The 19,000-nt window shown below is 53.6% G+C and overlaps 1 protein-coding gene across 7 annotated transcripts in view; it reads left to right on the top strand.

The window, feature by feature from the left end:
• ZNF831 (zinc finger protein 831) overlaps positions 1–19,000 on the top strand; it is a 111,487-nt gene that overhangs the window by 37,505 nt on the left and 54,982 nt on the right. For 6 of the 7 annotated variants that reach the window (XM_045053429.1, XM_023251056.2, XM_019826291.3 and 3 more), the window contains 2 exons: positions 4,971–8,630; positions 9,671–9,810. In XM_045053429.1, the coding sequence (XP_044909364.1) occupies positions 5,007–8,630; positions 9,671–9,810 (3,764 nt within the window). In that variant the 5' untranslated portion in view covers positions 4,971–5,006. The remainder of the gene's footprint in view (positions 1–4,970; positions 8,631–9,670; positions 9,811–19,000) is intronic. The other variant, XM_019826290.3, reaches the window with a different exon arrangement.

The raw sequence follows: 19,000 nt of genomic DNA, 5'->3' as shown, positions 1-19,000 counted from the left end.
GTCCCTTCTTTCCTGCAAATTTCTCCCTCCTCTCTGTTCACCTCCCTGTAAAGCTGCACACTCACAGCAATATTACTGGCCCGGGGGCTCGGAGGAGGTGGGGGGCCGTGCACGTGGCAGAATGGAGGAGGCGAGGGGTCCTTCACACTCTCCACGTGGTGGACCCTGAGGATGGCAAGGAGGCGAGCCCCTGGCCGCGAGTCTTGCCAACCGGCTGGTCTTCCCAGAGCCTTCCCAACCTTGTGCCTCAATGTCCCCATTAGTCCAGCGGGAATCGTATGACCTGCTGCCACCTTGGTTCTCACCTTGGTGAGAAAAATTAGTAGTGGCCTTTTGAGGTCTCCCTGGAGGAGGGTGTCAGTTGGCTCATTATCTTGCCGGCCGGGCTCAGCTGCTCCTAAAGGCGTCGATTTTGCTGTGATCACAGAACAGGCTGCGGAGAGAGCCAAATCATCGTCGTGGCAGGTGTATCAGAAATGGAGCACTCTTTTTCTGGGGTTTCTGTTTTGAAGCCCGGCACCTCCCCACCGAGGCCGCTTTTCTCTTTCCGCCGAGGGAGGGCCGATGTCAGGGGCCATGCTCAACGTGATGCTCAGCCCTCAGCTCCCCAGGCAGGCCCCCCGGGACGCAACCCGAGTTTTCCTGGTCCCTCCTGGGCCCGTCTCAGGCTCTGGTGCGGGACCTCAGGGTTCACCCTGGGGTGCGGGAACCCCGTGGGCCTCCTCCGTCTTGCCTGCCTGGACTCGCACAGTGGGTGCTTTGTGTTCCGTCCTGGGCTCTCCCCTGATGGCCTTAGAGGGTGGGGTCCAGGTCACCCCTCCGCCCAACTCACCCTGAAGCCGACTCTGGGGGACCTCCTCCTTTCCCTCCCACTCCTCCTTCTTCCCATCTCTTCCCAACTTGGGGACCGTCAGATCTGAGGGTTGGGAAATGGATTTCCTTCTTAGGGTTTAAGCTCTGGAATCCAGAAGTCTTGACTCTGTTTCTGCTGCAGCAACTCCAGCATGAGCCCTGCCCGCCCATCTCCCCCTGCACTTGCCACGTAGGAGCCAGCGCATGGATGCTGTGGGCCTGCTGGCTTTCTGGGGCCCCAGAGCTGCTCAGTGTGTGCACTGGGCCAGTTGCACAGCCAGCATCTCGTTGCTCCCGGGAAGACCTTCCATGCACGAGCGGCCTTCTCGCCCTGTGGGGCTGCCGAGGCGTGTGTTCTATGTGATCTCCCATCGTTCCCTCGTCGAGTCACGCTCTGGCTGCCCCATGACACTTTATAGGCTCCTTCACCCTGTCTTTCTCTCTCCTCTGTGAGTGTTTCCTGGGGTCACCTCCCAAATAGAATCCTGGCAATGGCATCATCTTTTTGGGGGGAACCCAACATGACACAGCATCTCTTCTCAGAAGCAGGGAATGGGGCCTGCTGACCGATGAGGGAAGAGACTCACTAGTTGATAGTTCAAACTGTCGAGGCGGATCTTTGGAAACCCGGATGAGTGGGCCCTTCCCCCACGCCTGGCACCGCGCCCAGCGTTCTCACAGACAGCGTTTTGGACGGTCCTCCCTGTAGCTCTGCCCGAGTGGCCTCTTCTCAGCGCCGAGGGGTCTGGGTCTCGGGGCTAATCTGCCCGCCAGCCGAGGAAGCAGGGACCGACACTCAGTTCCCATGATTCCCAGGGGGAGCACCTCGAAATTCCTCAGCTAGCAGAAAGGCTGCGGCACCTCGAGGTCAGCCATGGTCTCCCGTCGGCATCAGCACCAAGGAATTCCAGAACCCCCTTCCGATCTCTACAGACTCTCGTCTTTGAACCTTTCCCGAAAAAATTACATCGCGCCAGATGCTTTGCGGCAGGGGAGACGGTGGCGCGAGAGCCATTCGAGGGGCAGCGACCTGGAGGGTGGGTTGCACGTTACAAAGGAGTCTGTCTGACGGCCTTGGCCGATTCCTGTGGTGTGAACACCCCCAGCACAGCCAGTCCCAAGCTATGAACGCGACGGGTGGGAAGTGACGGCAGCGTGGAGTGCCACACCGTTGTGTGGCGTGCCCACGATGCCGACGCAGCGAGAATGACCCCGAGGGCACCGAGAATGGTAAGATGGAATCAAATAATTGGCAAGTGACGAGCTTCAAGTATTTCAAGTATTTAGTGCCTTTTTTAGGGAGGTAAAATTCACGTAGCCGCACACTCCCCATCTTCACTATTTATTTATTTATTTATTTATTTATTTATTTATTTTTGAATATGAAATTTATCTGTCAGGTTGGTTTCCATACAACACCCAGTGCTCATCCCAACCATTTTCACTATTTTACTTTATTATTATTTTTTTTAATGTTTGTTTATTTTTGAGAGAGAGAGAGAGACAGAGCGTGAGCAGGGGAGGGGCAGAGAAAGAGGGAGACACAGAGTCTGAAGCCGGCTCCAGGATCCAAGCTGTCAGCACAGAGCCCCACGCGGGGCTCGAACTCACAAACGGCGAGATCGTGACCTGAGCCGAAGTCGGACGCTGAACCGACTGAGCCCCCCAGGCGCCCCATTTTCACTATTTTAAAGTGGACATTTGGGCAGCATGAAGTACATCCACTGCCAGAACATTTGCATCCCTGCCAAGGAAGCCCTGAACCTGATCAAGCGGTCACCCCTCATTCTCTCTCTCCATCCCTGGCCATCATCGTGATCTGCTTTCCGTGTCTATGAATGTGCCCATCCGGGTTTTTCACGCGAACGGAATCGTACGCTACGCGACCTCTCAGGTCTGGCTTCTTGCACGTGGCGTGTGTGTTCATGGCTCGTCCACGTTGCGGTGTGTTTCAGCACTGCCTTCCTTGCTGTGGCCGAAGGGGGCCTCCTTCTGGGTATGTCGCGTTTTGGTTACCTGTTCATCCATCAGTGGACATCTGGGCTGTTTCTGCCTTTTGGCTGTTTCGAAATGTGCTGCTGTACACATTCACATACACATTTTTATTTGAGCTCCTCTCTTTAGTTCTTTGGGGGTATTATGTGCCCCGAAGTGGGCTTGCTGGGTCATACGGTATTCCAAGGTTCACTTTTTGAGGAGCTTCCGAATTGTGGTTCGCCATCTTACATTCCCGTAAGCAGTGCTCGTGTGTCCTCACTTCCCGGCATCCTCACGGACACCTGTCATTTCCAGTTCCCTAGCCATGCTAGCTGCTGTGAGGTCATGTCTCATCGGGGTTTTGATGTACGCTTTTTTTTTTCTAATGACTGGTAGTGTTTAGCATCCATGCACGTGCTTTTGGCTGTTTGTAAATCTTCCTGGGAGAAGTGGGTGTTCAAGTCCTTTGCTCGTTTTTCAGTTGACTTGGTAGTTCTTTTGTTATTGAGTTGTAAGGGTTCTTTATTCTGCATGGACCAGACGTATGATTTGCGAGTACGTTCTCCCATCCTGTGAGCTGTCTTTTCACTTTCTTGATAGTGTCCTTTGACGCTCAAAAGTTTAATTTTGGTAAAAAAACAGTGTAAAAAGTTGGTATAAAATTATATTTTAAGAAAGTTTAGTATACAATTATATAAAATTGATTTAAAAAGGTGTGTTTTTTTTTTTTTTTTTTTTTAAATCACTCATGCTTTTGGTGTCATATCTAAGAATCCACTGCCGGATCAAAGGTCATGAAGATTTACTCCTGTGTTTTCCTCTGAGAGTTTTGTAGTTTCAGTTATTACATGTAGGTCTTTGATCGATTTTCAGTTGATGTGAGATAGGGAGTTCTGCCTCATTCTTCTACATGTGACCATCCAGTAGTGTATCTTTGTTTTGAACGTAGCTTATTGTAAGTTTATGTAATTTAACTCTTAATAATGGCCGTGTTTAACAACCGGCTCGCACAATTCCCGAAAATCAGCTCTCAGGAGGCAGCGTGAGCTGGTATGAGCCAATACGAAATGGTTTCAGCCGCTATTTCCACCTTACTTGCTTGCTGCAAAAGGCAGGAGTTTGTATTTGTTTTTCTTAAGGAGCCCAGCTGGGGGATGACCGCAGTGTGCTTACAGAGCTCCTGGGGAGTGAGTGTCTGGGCAAGGAGCATCTGGGCTCGTCCACCCTCCTGCCGTTGAATCTGGCTTTCCCCCTCCCCTGGTTCAAAGAACGTGGCTGGGTCTCTCTGCCTGTCTTGCCTCCACATTTGCCCAGCTCTTCCCTCTGGCTCAGAGGGAACTGATTATGTCCCAGCTGGTGTGGAGGGCTTTTGGAAGCCCCACCTGTGAGCAGAGAACCAAGCCTGATCCTGAGGTTGAGAAAGTGTCCCTTATCCTGGTTGGGTAACCGGATAAAGTACTGGATGCTCAGCGACGTTTGGATTTCAGGTAGATAACCCATAATTTTTAGTAGAAGCGTGACCCGTGCGAGATTGGGGTAGACTTCTACTAAAGAATTATGCATTGTTTCTCTGAAATTCATTTAGTTGGGATCTTGTGTTTTCATTTGCTGAATCTGTTAGGCTCTCCCTCAGGTCAGTGTTCTAACCTTCTGCCCTCTTCCAACAGCAGGGACTCAGAACCCCAGGGTGAAAAGGGTCCGGGGGCAGTGCCTATTCTCTGCCTGTTTTGCAGGTCTGGAAACTGAGTCCCAGCGTGAACTTTTCTTTCTCATAAAGTCAGCGCATTTTCTGGGTGTCCCCTCTGCACAGGGCCCTGTGCTGGGTGTTGGGAGTGACAGTGACAAGACTGCCGTGGGCCTGGGTAGGGGGCGGGAGTTAAGAGTTCCCTTTCAGCATGTGAAATAGACAGGATTCAAAGCAGGTCCGGATCCTGCTTTGCCATGTGTCAGCTGCCTGTGAAGTCGCTTCCGCTCTTGGAGCCTCAGTCTCCCCTTTCCTAACGTGGGGATGACGGTGCTTCTCTTGGGGGATTGTTCCCGGGCTTCAGTGGGGCGACGGCATGCCTGGTGGGGGCAGGGAAGAGTTTACTGCACCATCAGAGAAGAGAGGTACCATGGTAAAGTTTGGTTGTTGCCCACAGGTCGCCAGGCATCCTGGGCCACCCGGATGATGCAGCATGGAGGTGCCAGACCTCACTCGCCCTGCCTCGCCTGCCCGGGACCAGCCAGCTCCTGCCCCTGGACACCCAGGAGCCTCAGGTGGGCAGGTCTCGCCTCACCTGACCCTGGGCCCCGTGATTCTGTCACCGGAGCAGGGTCTGGCCCCCGCCGTGTTCCTGAAGGCCCTGCCCATCCCGCTGTACCACACGGGGCCCCCGGGGGGCCTCCAGCCACGTGCCCCCCTGGTGACGGGCAGCCTGGACGGGGGCGGCGGACCCTTTATCCTCAGCCCCCTGCTGCAGCCCGAAGGCCCCGGCCCCGCCCAGGCGGGGAAGCCGGCGGCCCCGACCCTCACCGTGAACATCGTGGGCGCGCTGCCCGTCCTGTCGCCGGGCCTGGGGCCCACGCTGGGCAGCCCGGGGAAGGTACGGAACGCCGGCAAGTACCTCTGCCCACACTGTGGCCGCGACTGCCTGAAGCCCAGCGTTCTGGAGAAGCACATCCGGTCCCACACGGGCGAGAGGCCCTTCCCGTGTGCCACCTGCGGCATCGCCTTTAAGACCCAGAGCAACCTGTACAAGCACAGGCGCACCCAGACGCACCTCAACCACTCCCGGCTGTCTTCGGAGTCTGAGGGAGGGGGCGGCAGCCTCCCGGAGGAGGGGGCCGGGGCCGGAGAGAGCTGCAGGGCAGCGGGCGCAGGGGACGGCCGGAGCCAGAGCCGATCCGGGAGGCCCCTCTCTCCAGGCGCCCAGGGTGCCGGGCGCTGCCCGGTGCCAGCCACGCACCCGTCTTCTGTTGCTAAGACCCTGGGTGTGAAGTTGGAAGCCGTTCCCCGTCCGGGGTCCGCACCAGCCGACAGAGAGACCCCCGTGGACTCCCCCGCGCGCACCCTGGCCGGCGGCACCCAGCTGAGGCGGAAGTCGCCCGAGCGGCCGTCCCCGACCGCCGGCCTGCCGTGCGCCCCGCGGCAGCAGGCGGCGCCGTCCTCGGAGAAAGCCCGGGACGTCAGGGCCTCGGAGGGCCGGCTGAGGAAGTGTGAGAGCACGGACTCGGGCTACCTGTCCCGCTCGGACAGCGCGGAGCAGCCGCCGGCCCCCGGCAGCCCCCCGCGTGGCCTGTCGGAGGGGGAGGCGGCCCCGGGCCCGCGGCTGGAGAGGCAGCTGGAACAGCGCATCGCCTGGCTCATCTCTCACAACCAGGCCGTGGTGGACGACTCCCAGCTGGACAACGTGCGGCCCCGTAAGACAGTCCTGTGCAAGCAGGGCAGCATCGACCTGCCCATGCCCTACACCTACAAGGACTCCTTCCACTTCGACATCCGGGCGCTGCCCTCCGGCCGTAGGAAGCCCGCCGCCCTGGGCCCGGCCCGCTCTACCTTCACGCCCCCCGACAAGGCGCGCCCAGTCTTCTTCCACTCCGTCCCCACCCAGCTCTCCTCCACCGTGGCGTGCGTGCCCATCACCAGGAGCAACTCGCTGCCCTTCGTCGAGGGCACGGGAATGTGGCAGGAGCCGCCGGACCCGCGGGACGCCGGTCCCCGGAGGCAGAAGCCTCTGAGCCCCAGGCCCGCCCCTGCCCGGCCGGCGGACGTCCCCGGCGGTCACCCCCGGGCCCTGGTCAGACAGGCGGCCGTGGAGGACCTGCCGTGTCCCCTCACCGGAGACGGCCCGGCCCCCACAGAGGACCTGGACGGAAGCAGAGCGGCTGCGGGGGAGGGGGCGGCCAGCAGGGGCGGAGCAGCAGGGAAGAAGTGCGGCCAGAGGCCGCTGAAGATGTTCTCCCAGGACAAGTGGCAGGTGTATGGGAAAGAGACATTCAAGAGAATCTACCAGAAAATGAAAACCAGCTACCACGGAGGCAAGAAGGCACGGGAGGGGACGGTGGGGAGTGGGACAGAGCTAGGTCGTCCTCTCCAGGAAGAGGTGGCAGGGGATGAGGGCACAGCCCCATCGCAGGGCGGGCGGACCCCTGTCCGTGGAGATGTGTCTGTGGGGACCCAGCCGGGGCCTTGGGGACGTCCACTGGCCCAGGAGGGCTTCCCGGTGATGGATCCAGCCACGGAGGGGGAGACGGCGGCCAGAGCAGGAGGCAGGGACCAGCCCAGGGTGAACAGGGCCACCTTACCCTCCACCCTCAGCTGCAGAGAACCCCCCTGTTCGGGCAGCAAGAGCCCTCTGCTTCCTCCAAATGGGAGGCTGGAGCTGGGGACTCAGCGGCCCGTAGCACCTGGTCCCCTCAAGGGAGGTAACCTAGAGGCTCCCATGCCGGTTTCGGCAGACCCTAACCTGGAAGGAGGCGCCCGTGGTGGGGGCGGCAAGGAGACCTGCCAGCAGGCCCCAACGGTGTCGAGGCAACCCAGCGGTGGCACTGGGGAGCCCCAGCCTTCAGAGGACAAGCTCCCATCGGAGAGAAAGAAGCTGAAGGTCGAGAAGCTGAGCTGCCAGGAGCCGCCAGAGCCCGTGGGGGCAGAAGGGGAGACCCCGAGTGGCCCCGGGCAGGCCACCTCCCCGCCATCTCACAACCAGGACGGTGATCCTGGGGACAGGCCGGGAGAGCCGCGCGGGAGTGCTGATGGCGTGGCGGGGGGCAGGGCTGGGGAGCCAGCAAAGCCGTCGGAAGTTTGTGGCGTCTCCTCTGCTATTCCATCTGTGGCCCTGAGGCAGGTCCTGCAGGACCCGTGTCCTGCAGCTGTGTCCCCTGGACGTCACCCCCAGCTGGCCACGCAGCCCCCGGCCCCCGGCGTCCTCACTGCCCCGGCAGACACTGCCTTTCCCCCCAAGTACCTGCTCAGGCTGCCTCAGGGTGAGGCCTGCCCCCCACCTCCCACCGCCCAGGGTCCCAGACGAGGCCAGGACCCTCTCTGCAGGAGAAGGTGGCCGGAGGAACAGCCCTCCGTTGTTGGGCCAGGGCTGGGGACCTGCCTGCCGCCCTGCCCAGCCACGGGCTTGGCCTCCGGTGGAGCAGACACCTTCGAGGAGGATCCCGGCTGGTCCAGGCACTGGGGCAGGAGAAAGGGGGTGCAGGGAGAGGAGAAGCCAGACTTGGATGCCGACCCCCCAGCTGCAGGGCCGTCCCCTGGCTCATCCTCCGGTGCCTCCAGGGAGACGACCTCCTTCCTGCCCACCCCAGCGTGTGCCACCCAGAAGAGTGGGACCCCTGAGCCCCGACACCTCTGCGTGGGTAGTACTTCAGCGGGGGCCAGGCCCTCTGGGGGTGTCCTGAGTCCCTGTGCCCTCGGCAGGGAGTTGGGCGGACCTCCCGAGAATGCCCCGGAAAACCCCCCCTCAGGGCCTCTGGCCGGGCTCAGTTCCTGCTGCTGCTTCCTCACGGCCCCCGCGTCCCCGGGCTGGCCCCAGCTGGCCTCGTGTACCCACTCAGAAACCCTGAGGAGCACCAGGGCCCAGGGCCCCTTCCCATCCTTGAGGGCTGAGCCCCGACTCACGTGGTGTTGCCTGAGCCGAAGCCTGCCTCTGCCCACAGAGCAGAAGGAAACGACCGCCTCTGTCTACTTGGCTCTGCACTTCCTCGGTGGCAGCACCCGGGACGAGGGTCCAGATGCCCGGCCCCTGAGCAGGGTGGTGGTGGGAGGACGGACGAGGACGGCCCTGGGAGAAGGAGGGCAGGTGCGGACAGCAAAGGTAACACCCCCCCGACCCCCTTGCCCAGGGCCCTGGGGCTGGGGGAGCGTGCTTGGCAGGCGGCGCTTGTAGTGAAGGAGAGGGAGCGGGAAGCCGGCCTTGTAACACCTGCCGTCTGCTCCCAGAGGAGGCTGAGCTGTCACATACGGGGCAAGACAGGACAAGGGCTGAACAATGCAACACAAAAGAAAACAGACTCATGGAAACAGAAATGTCAAGGGAAAGAATTACTGCACCCAGGACCCTGGATGAGATACTTTTCATCACTAGACCTTAAATTTTACTCTGAGCTTCCTGGTAACAGCAGCAAAAAGTGAAATGAAACCCTGCCGAGGAGAGAGTTCTCTGGGTAACCTAAGAGTATAAACCAGAAACTCTTACCGAGAGATAGATTCCAGGTGAAACCCCATCTCTTAAAAGGAGAGAGTTGTTGGGGTGCCTGGCTGGTTCAGGCGGTAGAGCATGTGACTCTCGATCTTGGGGCTGTGAGTTTAAGCCCCACATTGGATGTAGAGATTACTTAAAAAAAAATAAAGTTACCGTACTGGGGACTGAGGAAACAATTACCATGATCAGATTCAACTTGCGTCTGAGTTTCCTGGGAGCAGTGGCTAAAAGGGAAGGGGGCTGAGTGCTGCAGAGTGTCCACCTGTTACCTAAGTGGTAGGTGTGTGGTCCCAACTTAAGAGCGCATCCATATGTCTGGGTTATGTCCTGCTCTGAGATATCTTGGGCCAGGGCAGCCGGAGAGTATCCTGAAGCCTCGGTTCTGGCGTAGCCGTGCCGAACAGTGCCTGGACTCCAGAGCCCCACAGGCTGCTCTTGATCCCGAGAATGGCGATTAATAAAGAATGTGCTGGGTCCAAGACCCAGTTTGGCCTGCCTTCCTCCACCAGGCAATTAGGCACGGGATGCAGGGGTTCCTAGAGAGATGGATGGAGTTGGGGGTGGGGGCAGGGCTGGCCACGGTGTCCCCTGGGCCTCCAGTCAGCACTGTAGGGCTCTCAGCAGTATGATGCCAACGTGCCGGGTATTTTCAGCTCTTCTGCCCAGTGGCCTCAGGGATGGCGTCCCAGGAGCGGGTGTCTGAGCCTGAATGGAAGAAAGGACCGCCTTGGAGGAGGGCAAAGCTGTTTCGGGGGAGTGGCAAACAGAAGAGGCTGAGCGTCCGCCCCAGAAGGTAGGGTGTGTGACCCACTGTCCGTCTCACACGTGCCCTGCGTATCTGGAACTACAAGGGGCGGTTCCACTAACTCCCGGGAAGACCTTCGCGGGGTTCCAGAGCTGTCCGTGTGTTCCAGAGGAAGGGCTTGTGTGTGGGAGTGAGGGTCTGGAGGTCCGTGGGTAAAGGAATCAGTTGGTTCTCCATCAGCCCATCTGCACAGTCCCCCTGCCCCCGATCGGATGGTGTGTTTCTTTGGAGGGCCAAACATTCTAAGGCCAGGAGTCCAATAAATATTTGAAATAACTGAGTTGAAAACACATCCACTGGCTTAAGTCCTGAGGAGAGAGTGCATTAATTATTTACAGCTTTTATTGCTTTTTTTATTTATGCAAGCGGTGCGTGTCCTTTGCAGAAAAATTGGGAAATACAGACGAGCAAAGAGGAGATGATAAAGCATCCTAGTCCTCGTGCTCGGGGTAACGCCACCAGTGCGTGGGGCGCTCCCTTCCAGACTTTTCCCTGTGATGTGTGTGCGCACACAGCATCTCCTGACAGCAAATGGGACGCACAGGTTTTTACTAATACACTCTTTCATCACACCGTTCTTTGATGGTCTTGCCCCTTTGCTCCAAACCCTCTAACCACTGTGGACAAGGGGGAAAGGCCCCTCTTTAGCCAGGCCCCAGCCCCTCCGTGCCACCCGAGAAGCTGTTGTCTGATTTTTCCCATGGCCTCCTGTCCCACTCACGGTGACTTTGAGCCTCCTCCCCCTCTCCCATTCTCAAATTCACACTCTGAACCCAGGTCCCGGCTGCTTTCCCAAATCCCCCGCCACGTCTTGGCCCCCTATTCTCCCCTCCCTGGAAGGCTCCCACCTTCTGCCCCCATTGTCAGTATTTGACCCAAACCCGAGATACTCTTCAAGAGGCCGGGCAGGGTCCGAATTCTTCCCTGCAGCTGCTCAGAACCTCGGCGGCTGGAGAAGACACGTCTTCTGGACGTGCCTGGAGAGGGGGCCCCGGCTCAGCTGTCTGCCAGGCCTGCGTGTCCAGGGCTGACACAGCTAAGGGCTTGCTGTGCCCCGGGTGCCGTGTCATGACCCCGCCCCATTTTCCTCCCGAGGAGCCCGAGACGCAGACAGATCAGGTGGCCAGATGTGGCCTCACGGACCCAGATGTGAATCAGCAAGTCTTCCCCCAGAGCCTGGTTGCTCCACGCTCCACAGTCTGTGGTGGGCCTGACAGTCACCTGGAGTTTTCTGGGTTTTCTTGTGATGCTGAGTCACAGTCCTCCGGTCTGGGGCCTGAGCTCGCGTTTCCCACGGGCTCCCAGGTGATGCTAAGGGTGCCGGCCCAGGGAGCACTCGTGGAAGAGCCATGCTAGTGTTGCCCCAAGCCACGTTTCAGCCCACCTGTTCGTTGCCAAACGAAAGAAGGATTGCTCTGTGTCACGGGGACATCCGGCCCTACCCCGCACCCCTGAACCGTGCAGAGTGGGGGAGGGATGGCTCCCTCGGGGAATATTTGGGTGCCCTTTTCAGACCGAATGAACGCTAGCCAGACCGAAGAGTAGCTGCCCGTGGATTCTGGGAGCACAGGGACACTGGCATGTGGCCTCGTCCCTCCAGCGTGAGCAAGCTGGGGAGCACGGGCGCTGCCCACGAGGCAGTCACTCTCTGCCACGTTGGACTGACCTGGAAGGAGCGCTAGGTTACACGGAGTGACAGCCGCCAAGGCTGTTTCTGGGTGTCAGTCACGGGCCCGGGAGTCGTGGGGAGAGGGCCGAGCGTGCGTGCCTGTTAGCCACTCCCGCCTCCCGGGACCCCACCCAATGCAACAGCTCAGCACCGTGTACCTGCCAGGTGCCGGGTGCCGCAGGTGGAGGCCGTGCAGGAACCCTTCCCAGCGCGGCTGCTGGTGCCAGGCCCACGCCCTGGGAGGCCCGGAGAGGTGTCCCAGCACCTCCTGGGCCGCACATGGCCTGTGTGGGAATCTTCTTAGGCCTGACCGTATCTAAAAGTCTTGGCTCTTAGTAGCCAGATAAATACCAGGAGAGTTCACAGAAAAATCTGGATTTGCAGCTTGTCTTGAAACATCTGAAGCCCTGGGGACGCCAGGCCCTCCTTCTTGCATGGCAGCGGCTGGCGGGAGCTGAGAGTGACCGCCTCGTGGGCAGCGCCCGTGCTCCCCAGCTTGCTCAGGCCCCACCTCTCCCTGTCGTGTGACGTTCGAGTGTGCAAACCTTGGTCTTAACGTGCGGCCTGGTGGAGGGGGGGCAGAAGACCGCCTCCCCAGCCAGCGAGCTTCTCGGCAAGAGCCCGTGGGTGGCAAGGCGAGGGGGCATTGGCCCCAGTGTAGAACCAGGAGGGGTCTGAATTCAGACTGGGCAGCTCTGTCCCGGAGCCCCTGACTGGGTGAAGTGAGAATGGGGCCACTGAAATTTTTATGTCCATTGAGCATTTATTGGGCAACCGTGATTCATTTGTCGTTTGTGCCTTTTTTGGCTTACAACTGTCCTGAGTTCATGTCAGCTTCGGGGCTTGGCACTTGCAGACCCCCCCCCCCCCACCTCCTCCTGCAGAGCTCACCTGTGGCTGTTCACATAGCTGGCTCCCCCTCCTCTCAGGCAAGACCTCGCTATCACAGTGGGACCTCCTCGACCTCTGTACTTCGGTGGTTCCCCCTCCCGTCATCTGGTTTCATTGCCTTCACAGCCTGTTGGCAGAATTCATTTTTTTGAGGCATAGAATTCATGATAGCTTCTTGCTGCTTTTTTTTTTTTTAAGTTTGTTTATTTGTCTGAGAGAAACACCATGTGAGTGGGGGAGGGGCAGAGAGAGAGGGAGAGAGAGAATCCCAAGCAGGCTCCGCACTGTCGGCACAGAGCCCGATGCGGGGCTCGAACTCCCAGACCGTGAGATCATGACCTGAGCTGAAACTAAGAGATGCTTAACTGGCTCAGCCACCCAGGTGCCCATTGTGGTAGCTTGTTTCTTAAAGACCAGCAGTGGAGATAGAATGTGCCTCTAGTGCCTTGTCTCTGACTTCTAGAGCTTTTGAAGGGCTTGCCTGATTAGGTCAGGCCCACCCAGGATAATCTACCTTTTGATAGAAACTACAATTGCATCAGCAAATCCTCAAGAGGAGAGGATTACACAAAGGTGTGACCTACAGGATCACCCCAGGCTGTGTCTGCCCGGCCCAGCTTTCCCCGGCTCACCCAGCTAATGGAATTAGAGTTGCAACCAGTTGAGTTTTCTGACCCAGTGCCTTGCATCAGATCATTCATGATGAACGGTCCTCTTAGTGAAGGACACACATGTCTGGGGAGGTGTTCGGAGGGGAACATGATGCTGGCCTTCTAAGAAAGTTCCTTCTAAAGGCAGTTTCTTATGAAGCCACTGGTTCAATGGCACTTGGCCTGCAAAGATTTGATAAAGGAGACGACCAATTCGTTTGACTCGCGTGAGGTGTCAAACTCAATCCATTTTCTGGTGGTGGGTGGCATAGTTAGATGATAGAGCTTTTTGGAGAAATGTGCTGCTTCTCCTTCGTATTTGGTCCAGCTTCAGAGACACGGATCGGCGCTCGCTCTCAGTGCTGGTGCGGGGAAAAGGCTGAAAGGTGGTGCCCAGAGGTGCTTCAGCTCACTGTTCTGGAAGCCATGCACAGAGCTCGTGTTTTGTCTTCAACGTGTTGAAATCTGTCCATCTCTCGCATAGTAACTTAGGGTGAATTTGTAACAGAAGTTAATAGTAACATAGGATTTGCATACACTTACTTTGCAGATAACCAAACGGAAAAACTAATTTGATGAAGGGTTGCTTGGGCTGTCTACCTACCCACCTACCTGGCTACCGTCTATCTCTGTTGCTGCTGTAAGAAACCACCAGTTTAACGTAGATGCATTTTTAAACAACCCCAGTGTATTATTTCAAAGTTCTGTAGGTCAGAGCTCATTAAGGGGGTCACCTGACAAGATCAAGGTGCCAGCAGGGCCGGGTTCCTTCTGGAGGCTCCCGTGGAGAATGGGCTTCCTACTCATTTGCGTTGTTGGCAGAATTTTGCCCCGTGGCTGGTGGCCCCTCGTGTGTGTCCTGAACCGGCAAGGGCGGGCTGGGTCCCTTTTCACCCTTCAGGCGCCTGCTCCTTCCTGTCCAGCTTCATTTCTCTGACCTTCTGCCTCTCTTTCATTTTTAAGGACTCACGTGGTTAGGCTGGGTTTACCTGGCTAATCCAGGACGTCCTCGTCATCATGGGGTCTGTGCCCTTAATCACATTCACAAAGTCCCTTTTACCACGGAAGGTAACCTAGTCACAGCTCTGGGGATTAGCATATGGGCATCTTTTAGGGTGGGGTCATTATTCCACACCGTCCACCTGTCCATCTGTCTGTCCAGCCACATGTGTATGACCGTATATATGCACGTATGCATCCGGGGACGTACGTGTCTACCCGCTCACGTACGTGGGTGTACGTGAATGTCTGTCGTTCGTTCGCTCGCGGGTTCTCAGGAAAGGGGTCTGTTTTCTCATTCACTCTCCCATTTTACTTCAGTTGTCTTACGTTTCACCAGAAAATGAAACACTGTAGCAGGGAGTCCCCATTGGCCCTAAGTCACAGCAAATGGTGGAATGCGTGTCGCAGAGTATCTGTTCTCTTTTACTCCTTTTTTTTTTTTTTTTTAAACATTTGAAAATGCAGAAAAGTTCAGAAAAATATATAACAGACTGCTAGGTAATGATCCAGAATTAACAAATATTAATATTTTGTCATATTTGTTTCTGAGCCTCTAAAAAATAAAATATTAGTTTGTATACTATATATTATGTAAAATGAAACAAAACAAGATAATTATGTAGGTTTACATATTTGGCACTGATTGTTTCGATCTGTGTCTTCATACTTTACAAATCGGTGTATACACTAATAATATATATGATTTTGTGTCTTTATATTTTTTTAACGTTTATTTAAAAAAAATTTTTTAATGTTTATTTCTGAGACAGAGACAGAGCATGAGCGGGGGGGGGGGGGCAGAGAGAGAGGGAGACACAGAATCGGAAGCAGGCTCCAGACTCTGAGCTGTCAGCACAGAGCCCAATGCAGGGCTCGAACTCATGAACTACAAGACCATGACCTGAGCTGAAGTCAGATGCTTAACTGACTGAGCCACCCAAGCGCCCCTTGGGGGTGTGTATAAACATCATACCGAATTCATCATTCTTCAGTTCGCTTTATAACTCAGTGTTGTGTTTTTGAAGATCCAGCCATGTTGGACCAAATTCATTCATTGTAAGTGCTGTAGCGTGCTCCCTTGCACGAGTATGACACATTTTATTGTCCGTTCCCCTATTTGTGGGCATTTAAATGGTTTGCAAATATTTTTTTTTTTGCTAACTTTGCAGCGAATGAATGTCTATGCATGCCTCCTTAAGCACAATGCAAGAAGTTTTCCAAGAGTACACCCCAAAGTGGAATTGTTGGGTTATAAGGTAATCACATTTTCAACTTCACGCGTTTTCACTGAATCACTCTCCAGAGTGGGTGTGTCAATTTACATTTCCTCCAGGTGTAAGTGAAGGTTGGCTCTGCTCCCATATTCCTACTGATGTTTGTTATTAGCTTGCTTTTATGGTTTGCGCATCCAGACTTTGTAGGATTCTGTGTATATCCTAGGTTTGTACGTGTGCTTTGCCATTACACGCACTGCAGACATTTTCCCACATCTATTCTCTGTCTTTTAAAAGCCCATTTAGGGGCGCCTGGGTGGCGCAGTCGGTTAAGCGTCCGACTTCAGCCAGGTCACGATCTCACGGTCCGTGAGTTCGAGCCCCGCGTCGGGCTCTGGGCTGATGGCTCGGAGCCTGGAGCCTGCTTCGGATTCTGTGTCTCCCTCTCTCTCTGCCCCTCCCCCGTTCATGCTCTGTCTCTCTCTGTCCGAAAAATAAATAAATGTTGAAAAAAAAAAATAAAAAAAATAAAAGCCCATTTATATATGTTTTACCCACATAATTGCAAACGTCTTGCCCCTTCATTCTCACATATCAGATCTTCTGGGACCGTTCTTCCGTCTGAAACATATTTCTGAAAACTTCCTTTAGAGCAGAAAAATCTCAGTTCTCATTAATCTGAAAGTACATGTATTTCATCCTTGTTGAAAACTGTTTTTTCTGGGCGTACAACCTCAGGTTGACAGTCATTTGCTCTCCGTACATCAGAGATCTCATGCACTGTCTTTTGGCTTCCATTTCGTGGCGGAGAAGTCAGCTATTGGTGTACTCCTCTCTGGTCTCTTATCTCTGGCTACTTTTAAGATCTTTTAATCTCTGGTGTTCCATTGTTTTACTTTGATGTATAAAGGTATATGTTACTATTATTTATTCCATTAGGAGTCCCTTGGGCTTTTGTGATCTGTGGATTGATGTCTACCTAGAAAATTCTCTGCCTTCATTCTTCAAACATTGTCTCTACCCTGTTCTCTGTCTTCTCTTTCTGGAACCCTGAAATAATGTATCTTAGATCTTCTCTTTTACGTGTCTTAACCTCTGTTTTCAATAACCTTGTCTTTCTGTGTGAAAATTTAGATGCTGTCTTTAAAATTTTATGAATTTTCTCAACCCCCTAAGTTATTTTTTTAAGCTCTATTAAGGTATATTGAATTTCAATGTTATGCATATTTAAAGTGTAAAATTTAATAAGTTTTGATGTGTGTATACACCTCTGAAAGCCAACAACACAATCAGAATAATGAATGTATCAAAAATCCCTCAAATTTCCATGCGTCTTCCCTCTGGCCACCCTCCCCTCCCCAGACAGCCCCTGATGTGCTTTCTGGAACCATGGAGTAGTTCCCTTCTTCTAAAATTTTATAGGAACGGAATCACACAATATATGCTCTTTTTTGTGTGTGGGGGGGATGGGGGGGCTGACTTTTTTTTCACTCAGCACGATGATTTTGAGGTTCATCCACGTCATGTGTATCAATTCGTTCCTTCTTATCCCTACGTACTAAGCCATCTAGTGGATATGTCACAGTTGATACATTTCCTTGTCGGTAGACATTCATGGTTTGTTTCAGTTTGAGGCTGTGACAAATAAAAACTATAAATACCCATACGCAGGTCTTTGTGGATCTATACTTCACTTTTTAAAATTTTGAGCTGGTTATTTTTGTTGTTGTTCAAGTATAATTAACACCGTATTATATTAGTTTCAGGTATACAGTCTACTCGTTCCCCACTTTATACGTTACTCGGTGCTCATCAGGGTAAGAGTGCCCTTTATCCCCTGCACCTGTTTCACCATCACTCCCCCCCCCCCCCCGAAATGAACAAACAAAGAAGAAAAAAGTCAAAGGAACAGACTCTTACCTGTATGGATGTACACTTTACATTCCCTTGAGTGATATCGAAGAGCGGACTGTCTAGCTCATACGGGAGATGTGTGATTCATGGTAAGCTGCCAAAATATTCTCCAAAGCGGCCATGTTATTTCACACTCTCACTAGCCACGTGAAACTTCCCGTGTTTCCACGACCTTGCCGACCCTTCGTGTGGCCCTGTTTTTCACTTCAGTCATTTTACTAGATGCGTGGCGGCGTCTCGCAAGCTGGAATTTGCACTTCCCTCCTGACTAAGACATCGAGCATCTTTTCACGGGCTTGTCTTCCATGTTTCTTCTTCGGTGAAGTATCTGTCCGAGTCCTTTGGCCATCATAAAAATGGGTTGTTTTCTTATTGTTGAGTTTTGAGAATTCTTTACATATTCTGGTTGTAAGTCCTGCATCAGATATGTGACTTGTAAATATTTTCTTCCAGTCTGTGCCTTGTTTTTTTTTTTTTTAATTTTTTTTGACATTTATTTATTATTGAGAGACAGAGCATGAGCATGGGAGGGGCAGAGAGAGGAGGAGACACAGAATCGGGAGGCAGGCTCCAGGCTCCATGCTGTTAGTACAGAGCCCTATGTGGGGCTCGAACTCACAAACTGTGAGATCATGACCTGAGCTGAGGTCGGACACTTAAAACCGACTGAGCCACCCAGGTGCACCCCCCCCCCTTTTTTTTTTTTTTAACTCTCTGAACAGTGTCTCTCGAAGAGCATATATTTTTAATTTTGATGAAGTCCACCTACCATTCTTTCTGGATTATGCTTTTGGTGTCATCGCTACAAAAATCTTTGCCTAATCCATGACCACAGAGGGTTTTCTTCTAATGTTTTCTACTTTTAGGTTTAACACTCAAGCCTGCCGCCCATTTTCATTTAATTCTTCTGTGTCATGTGACAAACAGGGGAAATCTCTTGTCTTTGCACGTGGACGTGTAATTGTTTCAGTACTATGTGTTCGTCTGTCTGTTTTGAGGCAGCACCACACTGTCAGGACTACACCGCCTGACTTGAAGACTCACTGTGAAGCTAAGATATCCAAGGCAGAATGGTATTTGCATCATAGTGGACAAATAGATCAATGGAACGGGTTAGAGAGTATAGAAATAGGCCCCATGTATTTGGTCAATTGATTTTCAGCAAAGGTTCAAAGGCAATTCGGGGAGGAAAGTACAGTCTTTTCAGCAGATGGTGCTGAACCTGGTAAATGTCTTCGCCAGTAAGCTGAGCAGTTACAAAGTTCGCCTCATTAGTTTCTCTGCTCTCAGGGGATGCCGCCTTCATTACTTGACTCATGTCTCAAAAACCATTGTTTTATTCATTTGCCTGTTTTTTTGGGGGGGGGGAGGATAATCTTGCTGCTGTTAAACCATCTTGGTCAGAAGAAAAAGTCCCTGGACTATTGCAACAGCCTGTTAATTGTCCCCCTGTCCCCCAACTTTTACTGATCTGTCGAGTGTTAAATTTAATTGTTAGTGTATATTATGCTTTATTTCCAAGAAGTTCCACTTAATTATTTTTCAGACCTGCTTGATCGTTTTTTATAGTCTCTTGCTCTCTAGTCTTTTCTTTACTGAGCTTTGATTGACATATGTAAAAGCTTGACATATTTAATGTATACATGTTGATGAGTTTGAAGATAAGTGTACACCCTGAAACCATGCCCACATATGATGTCTTTAACTTATCTGTAATTTCTAGAAGTTTCTTTCCTTTTTGGGGGGGGTAAGAACATTGACATACGATCTACCTTCTTAAATTTTTAAGTACATAATCCAGCATTGTTGACTATGTGCCCTGTGGCATACGGTAGTTC

The sequence above is a fragment of the Felis catus genome, chromosome A3 (genome assembly GCF_018350175.1).
Source record: "Felis catus isolate Fca126 chromosome A3, F.catus_Fca126_mat1.0, whole genome shotgun sequence".
Taxonomy (NCBI): Eukaryota; Metazoa; Chordata; class Mammalia; order Carnivora; family Felidae; genus Felis; species Felis catus.
Note: the sequence above shows the minus strand (reverse complement) of the source record. Positions and strands in the feature narration are given on the sequence as shown.